Source organism: Cornus florida, unplaced genomic scaffold (genome assembly GCF_030987335.1).
Source record: "Cornus florida cultivar Cherokee Brave unplaced genomic scaffold, ASM3098733v1 CherokeeBrave_3.0.0_Hap2_Chr05, whole genome shotgun sequence".
Classification (NCBI taxonomy): Eukaryota; Viridiplantae; Streptophyta; class Magnoliopsida; order Cornales; family Cornaceae; genus Cornus; species Cornus florida.
Genome location: NW_026775575.1, coordinates 100,555,007 through 100,568,844, shown reverse-complemented (window position 1 = coordinate 100,568,844; position 13,838 = coordinate 100,555,007). Strand labels below are relative to the sequence as shown.

General features: G+C 37.7%; 1 protein-coding gene across 2 annotated transcripts in view; it reads right to left on the bottom strand.

Annotated features, from left to right (window-relative positions):
* Positions 1-13,838, bottom strand: part of LOC132307992 (nuclear-pore anchor) — a 58,345-nt gene that overhangs the window by 12,924 nt on the left and 31,583 nt on the right. For both annotated transcript variants that reach the window (XM_059805924.1, XM_059805925.1), the window contains exons 33-40: positions 11,498-11,614; positions 10,665-10,757; positions 9,568-9,726; positions 9,434-9,487; positions 7,187-7,300; positions 6,321-6,398; positions 6,047-6,196; positions 5,902-5,973 (exon numbers count right to left, since the gene is read on the bottom strand). In XM_059805924.1, the coding sequence (XP_059661907.1) occupies positions 5,902-5,973; positions 6,047-6,196; positions 6,321-6,398; positions 7,187-7,300; positions 9,434-9,487; positions 9,568-9,726; positions 10,665-10,757; positions 11,498-11,614 (837 nt within the window). The remainder of the gene's footprint in view (positions 1-5,901; positions 5,974-6,046; positions 6,197-6,320; positions 6,399-7,186; positions 7,301-9,433; positions 9,488-9,567; positions 9,727-10,664; positions 10,758-11,497; positions 11,615-13,838) is intronic.

The window sequence follows — 13,838 nt, the reverse complement described above, 5'->3', positions numbered from 1 at the left end:
GGCGGGTACGTCGAGTTTTATTCTTGCAAGAAAGCTTCGAGTTCTGAAAAATAAACTTAAAAGGTGGAATAAGGAGGTGTTTGGGAATTTGGAGTGGAGGAAGAATAGGGCTTTGGCTGTTATTGCTGAGATTGATAGAATGGAAGGGGAGTATGTTCTTGAATCTCATCGTATTAAGAGAGTAGCTTGTCAGGCAAAATGCGTGGAAACTGCTATTTTGGAGGAAATCTCGTGGCGCCAAGAATCTTGGGCCTTGTGGCTCAAAGAGGGAGACCGTAATACCAAGTTTTTCCATAGAACTGCTAATGCTCATAAGAGGGGTAATCATATTGGGCAACTGTGTTTGGATGGTACGGTCTTGACTACGGAGGAGGAGGTGCGAAGCGGTATTGTCTCTTTCTATCAAAGGCTTTATTCTGAGCCTCTTCGATGGAGGCTAAGACTTGATGGCCTTCATTTTGATTCTATTTCTGTTTTGGAAAGGGATGGGTTGGAGAGTCCTTTTTCGGAGGAGAAGGTGTTGAAGGCTCTTAAGAGCTGTAATGGTGATAAGGCTTCAGGCCCAGATGGCTTTACTATGAGATTTTTGTTAAAGAGTTAGGAGGTGGTTAGGCACAAGGTTATGGGCACTTTTCATGAGTTTCATTCCACGGGGAGGTTTGAAAAATCGCTAAACGCATCCTTTATTGCCCTTATTCCTAAGAAGGGCGGTGCTTCTAACGCCAAGGATTTTAGACCAATCAGTCTGATTGGGTGTATTTATAAGCTCATCGGGAAAGTCCTTGCGTTTAGGCTGAGGAATGTTCTTAATGGAGTCATTTTTGAGTCTCAAAATGCTTTCATTGGGGGTAGACAGATTCTGGACTCCGCTCTTATTGCCAGTGAATACGTGGCTTCTAAACTTTGCAGTGGTGTTCCTGGTGTTCTTTGCAAGCTAGATATCGAGAAAGCCTATGATCATGTCTGCAGGAATTTCCTGTTTTATTTGTTAGAGAGGATAGGTCTTGGAGAGAGATGGAGGAAATGGATTGCTACATGTGTTTCCACTGTCAGATTTTCGGTGTTGGTAGACGGATCTCCTACGGGGTTTTTCGGCACTTCTCGCGGCATGAGGCAAGGGGACCCTCTCTCCCTGTTCCAGTTTATTATTGTTATGCAGGCCCTTAGTAGGTTGATGAGAAGGGCTGTGGATTTGGGGTTCATTAGGGGCTTTAAGATCGGCCCTGACTCGGTTCAGCAGATGGAGATCTTTCATCTACTTTTTGCGGATGACACTATTGTTTTCTGCGAGGCAGAGGTGTCCCAGTTGCGGTATTTGAGATGTGTTTTGATTTGCTTTTAGGTTGTCTCTGGTTTGAAAATCAACGTGGGTAAGAGTGTACTTGTCCCTGTGGGAGAGGTTCAGGAAGTGGATTTTCTGGTTACTGTTTTAAGATGTGGGACGCGACGTTTCCCTATTTCATACTTGGGTTTGCCGCTGGGGAACTCTACCAAGAGGGTGGGAAGTTAGGACCAGGTGATTGAGCGGGTTGAGAGAAGATTGGCTGGTTGGAAAAAGCAATATCTCTCCAAGGGTGGTAAAGTTACGTTAGTGAAGAGTATTTTGGCAAGCCTCCCAATGTACTTTCTTTCGCTTTTTCGGATTCCAGCCTCTATTGTTGGAAGACTGGAGATGCTCCAACGTAACTTCCTTTTTTTTTGGGGGGGGGGGGGGGGGGGGGGAGAGGAGGAGTTTAAGTATCATCTTGTCAAATGGGAGCAGGTTTGCAAGCCTTTTCAGTTGGGAGGACTTGGGATTAGGAGACTGGCCCCTTTCAATAGTGCTTTCCTAGGCAAGTGGCTTTAGGGTGGGATGAATTCTCCAAACATATTAGATTCAGAGTTCGGGATGGAAGAAATGTCCGGTTTTGGGAGCATTCCTGCTGTGAGGATAGGCCTTTGGCTCTTTTGTTCCCAAGACTGTTCAGGATTGCTGTTGACAAACATGCTATGGTTGCTAATTGCTATCGCCTTGATAGCAGGAGGTTGTCTTGGGATGTGCGATTCCGACGATATTTTCAAGATTGGGAGTTGGATGATGTCACTAGTTTGTTGGCCTCTTGTACAGACAAGAGTTGGATGGCCCTGGTGTGGATTCCCTGATTTGGGTGCCTTCTACACAGGGTACATTCCAAGTCCGGTCCTTCTTTGTGCGCCTCTCTGGTTTTCATGGTATCACCTTCCTGTGGAAGACAGTGTGGCTTTCTAAGGCGCCTCTTAGCGTGGACTTTTTTGTGTGGACAGCAGCTTGGAGTAAGATTCTGACTTTGGACAATTTGAGGAAGAGAAGATATATCATTGTTAATCGGTGTTGTCTTTGCAAGTGTTATGGGGAGTCCGTGGATCACCTTCTGCTGCATTGTCCTGTTGCCTATGATTGTTGGAGTCTTATGTTTGGTTTGTTTGGCATCCATTGGGTCATGCCTCGAACTTCTTCGGAGTTGCTGGATATCTGGAGGGGCCAATGGGTGGGGACTCAGGCTAGAGACTTCTGGAGGGTGACCCCTTTTTGCGTTTGGTGGAGCCTTTGGAAAGAGCGTAATAGAAGATCTTTTAATGGGAAGGAGTACTCCATTGGAGCGCGGAAATTTTCTATTATTTGTACCCTTTTTGTTGGGGTTGGGGGAGAGATTTTTCTTCTATTGAGGATATTGTGGACTTTTTGGGCTCTTTGAGTTCATAGGTTTCATTTTTTTTTTTGTACAACTTGGGACGCGTTCCCCTTTTGAACGCATTATAATACATTTTACTTATAAAAAATAAAAAAAAAATGTTAACTACAAAGTTGAAGGCTCTCAAATTCGATCATAAGAAATGGAATAAAGATGTTTTTGGGAATCTTGAATGGGGGAAGCATAGAGTCCTTCCTGATTTTTATGAGATTGATCACCTAGAAGAGGCGGGTGGGGATGTAGAGTTTTTGTGTTCTAGAAAAGCTTCTAGTCAGGCAGCTCTTGCTGAGATTACTAGAATGGAGGAGATATCATGGCGACAAAAATTCCGAGCTCTTTAGCTAAAAGAGGGAGATCGTAATACAAAACTTTTTCACAGACTCGTTAATGCTCATAGAAGAAGTAAACATATAGGGCATATTCGGGTAGAAGGTGTTGAGATATGGAGGGAGGAAGATGTGCGAAATGGGATTGCTTCTTTTTATCAGAAGCTTTATACCGAGCCGTTAGTTTGGAGGCCTAAACTAGATGGTCTTCATTTTGAGGCTATTTCTAAGATCGATAGGGAGGGGCTTGAGATTCCCTTTACTGAAGAAGAAGTTCTAAAGGCTTTATCAAGTTGTAACGGGGACAAAGCTCTAGGGCCAGATGGATTCACTATGCGGTTTCTTTTGGAAAGTTGGGCTATTGTGAAAAACGATGTGATGGGCACTTTTCAGGAGTTTTATTCTACTGGTGCCTTTGAGAAGTCGCTAAATGCAACTTTCATTGCCCTTATCCCTAAGAAAGGAGGTGCTTTTGACATTAAAGACTTCCATCCTATCAGCTTAGTGGGTTGTATCTACAACCTTATGGCTAAGGTCCTTGCTCTTAGGATTAGGGGAGTGACGGATGGGATTATTTCGGATTCCCATAATGCTTTTGGTGGAGGACGGCAAATTCTTGATTCAGTTCTTATTGCAGGCAAATGTGTGGACTCTAGATTGAGAACTGGTGTTCCCGGAGTCTTGTGCAAACTTGACATTGAGAAAGCGTATGATCATGTGAATTGGAATTTCCTACTTTATTTGCTTCAGAGAATGGGGTTTGGAACTAAATGGAGGAAATGGATAGAGACATGCCTTTCGTCTGTCAAGTTCTCTATTCTTGTGAACAGGTCTCCTGCTGGTTTCTTTAGGTGTTCTCGGGGTTTAAGATAAGGAGATCCCCTATCAGTTTTCCTTTTTCTTATTGTTATGGAGGGATTAAGCAAACTTATGCGGAGGGTAGAGGATCTTGATCTTATTAAGGGCTTTATGGTGGGAAGAGATCTTGTTCATCAGATGGAGGTCTCTCATTTACTTTTTGCGAATGACACCCTTGTTTTCTGTGATGCTAATGTGTCTCAGCTTAGATATTTGAGGTGTATCTTGGCCTGTTTTCAGGCTGTCTCTGGTCTGAAGGTTAATGTGGCTAAAAGTGTGCTTGTTCAGGTTGGAGATGTTTAGGATATCTCATCTTTAGCGGCAGTCCTTGGGTGTAGGGTGAGTTCTTTTCCAATTCCGTATTTGGGTTTGCCTTTAGGGGTTTCCTGTAGAACGGTGGGGAGTTGAGAACCTGTGATTGATAGATATGCGAAGAGATTGGCAGGATGGAAAAAGCAATACTTGTCTAAGGGGGGGAAAGTTACGCTTATAAATAGCACTTTATCGAGAAAGTTACGCTTATAAAGAGCATTTTATCAAGCCTTCCCACATTTTTTTTATCTATGTTCCAAATCCCATACTCTGTTGCTGCAAGGATTGAAAAAATTCAAAGGGATTTCCTTTGGGGTGGAAGAGGAGAAGAATTTAAGTATCACCTTGTCAATTGGGAACAAATTTGCATGCCAATGAAGTATGGTGGTCTTGCTATCAGAAGACTGGTCCCCTTTAACCAAGCTCTTTTGGAAAAATGGCTATGGAGGTACGAGAGGGAAAAACATTGCCATTGGCAAAGGCTTGTTTCATGTCAATATGGGAAAGAGAGTGGTGGTTGGTCTATTTGTCCGGTCTCTCTCGTGGGAGGAGTTGGGGCGTGGAAATTCATTCGGAAGGGATGTGATGCTTTTTCTACTCATATCAGATTCAAAGTTCGTGATGGTAGATGTGTACGCTTTTGGGAGGATCTTCGGTGTGGTGACCGGCCTTTATCTTGTTTATTTCCCAGATTATACAGTATTGCAGTTGATAGACATGCCTACGTAGCCAACTGTTATCGGCTTGATAGTAGTGGGATTACGTGGGACGTGCACTTTCGACGCTCTTTTCAGGATTGGGAGGTGGACGAGGTACGTGTTTTTCTGGATTTGCTGTATCGACAAGAGAGGTTGTGATGACATGACATGGATTCCCTCTTCCCATGGTCGCTTTAAAGTTCAATCCTTATTCTTATGTCTTTCAGACTTTGATATCGTTTATTTTCCGTGGAAGACTATTTGGCATTCTATGGCTCCAAATCGGGTGAAGTTCTTTGTTTGGACCGCTGTATGGGGTAAAATCCTAACGATTTCTTAAGGAAAAAGGGCAACTGTTTTGTTAACTGGTGTTGCCTTTGCAAACAAGATGGTGAGTAAATTGCTCATATTCTCATGCATTGTCCTATAGCAAGGGATTGTTGGAATCTTATCTTTTGTCTATTTGGTATGCGTTGAGTTATGCCTCGTTATCTTAAGGATTTGATTCGTATTTGGAGAGGATGCCGTGTGAGTAGTGTTGTTCGCGATTATTGGAGAGTTGTACCACATTGTGTCTGGTGGTGCATTTGGAAGGAGAGGAATAGTAGAATGTTCGAAGGGAAAGAATCGTCCACGGCAATTCTGAAACTTCACATCATACGCTCTCTTTTCAGTTATGTGAAGAGGAAGTCTTGTTCCTCTCCCGAATATTTAATTATTTTTTTGGCTTCTTTGGGGCCTTAAACCTCGGTTCCACTTCTGTATAAGGGATGCGTTCCACTCTTGAACGCCTTTTTATTTCAATTATTACTTATCAAAAAAAAAAAGGTATTAACTAGAGGGGAAGCGAGTGAGATTTGAAAATTGCTAAGGCACCTAGGCTAGTGGCTAGATGACACAGGATCAGATTTGAATATAAACAATGACAAAAGAAACAAACCATCAATCTGCCAAATTAACTCCAGGTATAAAAAAACATAAAACTAAATAGATCACCTGCATTCGTTGGACATCTTCTCTCAGGCGTTCATATTCTTCCACATCGATATTCTTGCACTTCTCGACCAACTTCAAATAGAGACAAAAGTTTAAATTCTGAAGAAAGAAAAAAAAATCAGTTTAAAATTTAAACATGCAGTACCTCAACAACCCTCTTTCCCAGGTGATCTTTCTCCATTTTTTGCATTTCAATATCTTTCTTATAAGCTTCCACCTCAGTGTCTCTCTCCCTCAGCAGTCTCTCCAGATTCTCGGTTTCGATCCTGGTTTTTTGGGCTATTTCACGTAATTTCTAGGAGCAAATCCAAATCAATTTCTGGTTAATCAATGGCATCAATATTTTTATACCCGCAAATTCATCAGCAACACAATATCAAGAAAATGAAAAATAATTTAAAATTTTTTCTTCCCCAAACCTGCTGCTCCTCAAAATTGTGCTTGTTTTCCTCTCTGAGTTGCATATTACTTTCACGAAGCAGATTCATCTCTGTGACCTGCACAGATAATTCAACATGAATCATTTCCAAGGCGAAAAAATCTAGATGGCAATAGTTTAAGATCCAGGAGGGTATGATACACAGCAATGCATCTACTGAAATATAGGAATATTTATTGGTAAATGTAATGCAATTAAACTACAATAGAAAAAGAAAATTAATGAGACCGACTCTATACATATGAAACAAAGACAAAGATAATGATAATGACGATGATTGTTTTAGATTGTGGAGGGGAAATCTTTGCCACAAGGTTACTGTATTAAAAAAAATTGTGACTTGAAGTTAAGGCAAACTAAATCCACGTGCAACTTTGCCAGGTTAAAAAAAAAAAAAAACAAGCGCAACTTAAAGTAGCCACTTCTGACAAGTTGATACTAGTAGTAACTCAGAAATCCATAACGCTTTCCAACTTCAAACTCCAATTTCTAATGTCATCATCAGTCCTTTTTTGGATAATTTGATTAGTCTACAATTAAAAACTAATATTTTGTAGTCCAGCTATAGTTGAACATTGATTTTTTAGGCAGTTCATACAATGTGCAGAGATGATCAGTATGGTAAATGAATTATAATGGTGATATTAATTGCACAATGACATAGCACTAGTAGTAAACCTCTGTGGGCCTGTCGAGGAAGTGCAGAAAAGGATTTAATTGAAATGCATCATGATAGAATAAAAAAAAAATTATTTTTATGAGATCCAAATTCCTTTAGTTATACTACCGAGTACCAAAAAAGAAGGTAATGCAACGATCCACAGAATGTTTCTGATAGAACATAACCTGAAGTTGTAGAGATTTGAACTCTTCCTCTGTGTATAGCAATGCTCTTGAATTAACTTGCACATCAATAAGTGATGCTTGGGCTGTCTCCGCTGTTTTTAGAGCACTTTCAAACTACAAAGGAAGCAAATAAGTTTTTATTACATCCTAAATTAAAAGCCAACAAAGCAACGCAACCATAGGCAAGAAATCATGAATAGATAATCGGATCCACATCAGTTTAACCATGGTAATACTGGATGCTGACTCCAGAGCTAAAAAACTGGGAGCAACAAACATCATTTCATATAATAGAAAAAATTTAAAACTTGAAGCAACATAAAACAAAGTTAAGCTTTATGCAAATTAAATGCGTGTGTGTGTGTGTCCCAAAAACTAATTCTCAAAAACTAATTAGGAATTATATGTCCCAAAAAACTAAATCTACATATGTACGGACAGCACAAAGCCAACAATAATATTGTCCTCTCTGATCCCAAAGTTAAATTCTTCCGGTCAATAACTCTTAATCTTCCAACTGAGGGAATCCACACCCAAAAAAAGAAGATATTGTTGTTAATAATTTGAACATTAGAAAATAAATAAATAAATAAAAGGAAAACAATCAATATCAAGATTTCAATAATCTTTATGACGATAACTACCGAATTGATCGGTCGTACATATCCACTAATCTAATATGAATAACTCGCTATTCACTCGGTTTTAGGGTCATAATTATTATGTAGGAGAGATGGCCAAGTGGTTCAAGGCGTAGCATTGGAACTGCTACGTATGCTTTTGTTTACCGAGGGTTCGAATCCCTCTTACGTACCTTCACCCAATTTACCGATGTTACTGACCGCAATGTATCAAATAGTAATGTATACCATTATTCCAACAGTTAGACCGTTCTTTGATGTTGATTCATTAAAAATACACGAAATTGTTCTAACATCAAAGAATTTTGATTCATTAAAAATACATGAAATTGTCACTTATCAAAAAAAAAAAAAATACACAAAATTGTTTTATAAAGCAAACATTTTTGAACAATTTCTAGTTGAGAGACAATCTCTAAGACATATATAGATCGCTCAAACATCACTCAGAACTCACTCGAACATCACTCGCACTCGAACACAACTCGAGGTAGTTCTAATTGATCAAAGTTTCCTTGGATCAATCAATTGGACCAGAACTGACTTAGAAAGAAAGAAAGAAAATTTTGAAAAGTATTCATTGAAGAGCGACCAAATGGGGGACGTGGCCCAAAACAACTGCACAAAAACTAAAGCCTCAATAGATTTACAATTAGAGCCTTGAACCTCCATAGATTTACAATTAGATCCCTGAACCCAAAAGAATATAGAACTAAGTATAGAAAATCTAACCACCCCCAAGGAGACTCCTCCCCATCAAAGGATCTCCCATATTGGCTTATAGAGCACAAATATCCAGAGTATATTATTTTATTTTCAAAATTAGCATCTTGAATTAGATGGCCAGTTCTAATTCAGAGTGTTGAAACATACATATCCTAGAGCTTCAAGGACTTCAACATCACAACAAATTCCACATGACAATCAAACAATCAGACGTTACTAGTTACGAAGATCAAAGCACGGATTGAAAAGTAAGTGGCATGAGAAACAGATTCAGACTGGAAGCAGCAAAAGAATGTCCGAGTATGGATCAGAGGTAAAAAGGGTTTCTTGGTTTTACAGTCTGAAACCTAGTGTTGTCGCTTTTGGGGAGGAGTAATTTTTAGGGGACATGTGGGACATGCATTGTCTCCCTGGAAAGTTACTAAATTGCTCTTTTAAGTTTGAAATTTTAAACTTAAAGGACATATATGGAAAGATACAAAATATATTATTTCAAAATTGAAAGAGAACAATATTTTGGGACAGACAAAAAAGGAAAGCATGACACTTATTTTGGGACAGAGGGAGTACTTTTTTCCCAACAGTGGATATGATCTGCCGAGATTAGGTCCCATTGTTTCTTCCCTAATGGGTTTTCCATAAATAAAAAAATATATACGAAATTCACATCTATGGATGATATTTTTTGCATTCCATTCCTTTTGCAATGCTTGTTGATTAAATTTAAATTTCAGTCCTCAAAACCTATACATCCCCCACAAGGTCTAGTTCGGCCTTTTGCAAACTGAGAGTAGAGTCACGCTCCTACACCTCAATAGGTATCACATCACACCAATTGCAGATTGTTTAGATACATTACTAACTTGTGAAAGAAAGATACCTGTGATTGCAACCGGAGCTTTTCCTGTTTTAACAATGAAATTTCTGTTTCTGCCTGTAAAAAATTTAGCGTAAATGTAAACATGACAGTAAAAAAAGGAAAATGTACTCAATGAGAGGGTGAGCTTTACTTACAATTTCCTTTGACCTGCGCAGATAATTTACCACATCTTGCAACCCCGCATCATCAACTGCATTTTGAGTAGTGCTTCTAGATGAGATTCCGGCGGAATCCCGCTCCTTCTCAGCCAATTTGATGTGCAAAGCCTCAAGCCGACTGTGCAGTATCTTGTTCTGGAGGCAGTAGGAGTTCAGATAAGCAATATGCCATAACATTACCAATAAAGATACATTACATACACTATGGGGGGTCCATGAAAAAGTACACAGAGAATCAGAATCACTGCTGAGAAGTGTTTGATATCCTTCTACAAATAATATGGTACATGGAAATGAACTAGATAAAAGCAGAAAGATTCATAATGAGCATGTAAAAACAAGAACCTTTAAAGCGATCAGGTGTAAAAATAAAATAAAAATATTCCACGATTTCTATAGAAGCATCATGTTGCCTTTTATTAACAAGTACAAGTTTATATCCCATTGCAAAGAAAATAAAAACAAATAAGTTGTGGAATTAGATAGTTGTACATAATATGTTTGAAGTTAGTATTAACCTTCATTTCAATTAAATCCAAACCATAGTTCATGCCAGCATCTACTTGTATAAATTTTCCGAACTGCCATAACATATAACGATTCAACTTTTTTATTTAATGATTATTTTTTCATCATCTTCCTAACATAGCCACCAAAAAACCTCAATAGGCATTGCAATGAATTTGTAGAAATGTCATTTTGTGGAGTGAAGCATCAGATATTGAGCTCCTTGTTTTAAAAACCTAAGAAGAGTTTGTCTTTCCGCAAGAAATGAAAGCATAATATTTGCTTTTCCAAATAGTTATGCACATCCTCTGAGTATTGATTTTGCAACCTTTGGCACATTTATTTACAATGTTTTTACTCATCGAAATATATACATATAATTTAAAAGATAATATGGCTTATATTTTCCGTGTTTATTTTAATTAATTTACAGGCTCATTTGTAAAAATTAATTTGATGTGCATTAAATGTGTTTTACTACAGAAACATAGTCAGATAAACAAAATGAGATTAAATTCATTAATATTTAATTCTCTATTTTCGTCGATATTAAATTCAGCAATAACCTGTTCATCAATTTCGTCGCATTTCTTCACTGCTTCATTCTTTGATTTTTCTAGAACTGACTTCTCTACTTCCAACTTTACCTTCAATTCATTCTGCCAAAATACGCAAAATTTACATAAAGAGAGAATATAAATTCAAGAAAAAAGACGAATAAAATGTAACATATGATGGCCAATTCGCTAAGAAAGATGGTTGAATATGTAGCATAATTTGACAAGTTCTGAGAATTCCTTGAAAGAAATGAAACATCAACATATACTTTGTGCAGAAGAAGAAAACAAAGACCACAAAGAAACTAAACCAGCTCCAATATTTGATACATTATTCAACTGAAATATCCCTGATAGTAACATAATGTAGCAATCCTTTAGAAAAAGTTATAAAAAATAATAATAATAATAATAAAAAATAAAAATAAAATAAAAAAACATTAAAATTTAAAAATAAAAAATTAAATTAATAAACTAGATTAGGACTTAAGCATAAGCCACAGTCAGTATAAAAATTCTCTATTAGTTATAAGGCTACAAAGGATAAGGAAATCAAGAGAGGAGCAAAATATTTAATTCTCTATTTTCTTTTTTCGATTTGGCACAAAAGGATAGTTATTAATTTATCGCATTGAAAATCATCCCCAGTGCATCTCGTCATCACCATATAAAAAAGATGCCCTTATATTCATCTTGGAATAGTCACACGTAATGACAAAATGACATACACAAATTAAATAATTCTGAAATAAAAAATAAAAAGAGTATCTGAATCACACTCACACTAAAACAACTAGCTTTTCTAAAAAGAAATACAAGTTAATTGCAAATAATGAGCCTACATTTTCAGTTTTGAGCATGTCAACCAATTTACGTAACTCAGATGCTTCCTCCTGCAAAGAAGCCAAAGCTTGCGAAGTTTTTGTCAACTCTTGAATTGTCTCTGACTGTAGTATAACCTATACAGATTCAAAGTGAAAATTACTAAAAGTACCAACAAACATGCAATGACATAATTATGAGCACGTCCAGAAACAGATATGACAAGTTAAATAATTCTAAGAGATGAATACAAAGGGAACTAAGTTTCATATAGGACAAAGTTTATGGCCTATACTGCCATCAGCTTTTAAAACAGCTGCAATTTCCAGATTTGAAGCAATAAAATAATAGGCTCGTCAAAAGGTTGATTGTAATTATTAAGTTTCCTCGCTCGTGCTGGAACAGAAAGAGAAATGAAAGAAGAGAGAGAAAAGAGGGAGGGGGGGTCACCCCACAATACATGCCCACACATCAAAATCAAAAATCTTTGCCAATTAACGAAACTTGAAACATATTTAAGTGAACAATTTGTTGGGATCATGAGTCGTGTCGGAAATTCCTACTCAAAAATAACTTCGGTTATAATGTGTGCTAAGTTGCAAAGAGTCATTCGTTTACAACCGTATATGATAAAAAATGAAGACCAGTGAAGAACACAGCGCAAACCTCTCAAGACACAATCACATATCTAGGGTATAGGGTTTTGAATCAAAGTTTTCTCAATACTTACAAAATTGTAGATTTTTGGTCGAGGTAACTCAACCATGCATATAGGTGGATAAATCAACATGGTCCCGGGAAAAATTCCAGTCAAAGCATACGTGATAAAGGAGTCAAACAAGGAGAAAAAGAGCATTTCAACAAATCAGAGCATGAGCAGAAGAATTCATGGAGAAGTAGATTGCATGAGGAATGACCGTAGATGAACCGGACATGTACATGAACCGGACAACATGGATACTAGAGTGAAGAGTTTTAAGCTAGGAAGCACGGACACAACAAAATGGGCGAAAAATCCGTGTCCGACACGTGTTGGACACACCAAAAAAACGTGTCTGAAATTTTTTATTTTTTTTAAATTTTCGGACACGGTACGGACACGCGTCTGACACGCCAGGGGGGTGTGTCCGACATGCGTCTGGAATTTTTTTTTTTTTTTGGGAATGCCGATATGTTCTTTTTTTTTTGTTTTGTACTACACTTTTGGTATTGTAAATGGTAAAAGTCCTAGGTCAAATGATGGATGGGAATAGATGATAGTACACTGACTTGTTTTTGTATCTTTTTTGGGGACTAGCCTTTAGGTTTTTGTGAATGTTAAGTGCTACCAGTAAAGTCCTGAATGTCCTAAATGTTAAACAATCATGAATGTTAATAATCCTTTCTGTCTATGTTTTTGTATTTGGAGTAAAGTTGCAATGATGATTAAATGATACTAGTTATTATTCTAATGTCTTGTTTTTTATTTGGTTTTATAACTCTGCAACATTGTTCTTTTGTAGTTTATTAGTTATGAGTTATGATTTATGTTTTTTTTTCATTGTGAGGTTGATGAAAAATAGTAACACTCAGTAATTTTTAAAGTACTACATCATATATATATATATATATATATATATACACACACACACTATTCGCGGTGTCCCCGCCGTGTCCATGTCCTAATCTTTTTGGATTTGCCGTGTGGCCGTGTCTGTGCTTCTTAGGTTTTATGTGATTGTGTGGATAATATTGATCCATAAACTCAAACTAATTAACTAAAAATAAAACAAGAATTAAAGGTAATTCTTTTTTTTTATTTTTAAGAATTAAAGGTAATTTAAAAGTTAGTTAATCTTAAAATAATATCCACAAAACCTTTTTCACCCTCCAAGTCTAATTCGCCATGACATATCAAAACCTTGAGTAACAATCCACAGATTTCTTAGGAATGAATACTGAAAAGGCAAATATATATACGCATATCTATGTGTGTGTGTATTTATAAAAGGCCACTATCTGGGGCTGGCCCCGCCTACATTAAGTGCTTGGAGTAGAGGTGGCAATTTATACCGCCCAGTGGGTGTTCAACCCGTCCCACCCCTAATAGACCGGGTATGGTAAGGTTTTAAATGGTATAGGGATTAGGGAATGCTATGGGAAAACAAAACTAAACCCGATCCGGGTTCAGTGCGGGGCGGTTTGATGGCATTCAGTTCCAACCTGACCCATTTAAAAGGAAAGTGGTATATATCCTTATTTTGTTTTCCTATTCCGCAAATACCCTTACCTATATACATATACATGTATATACATTATTCTCTTTCATTAGGGTTCCTAGTAGCTTTCTCACTCAACGCCCACGTCCCTCCCTCCACCTGT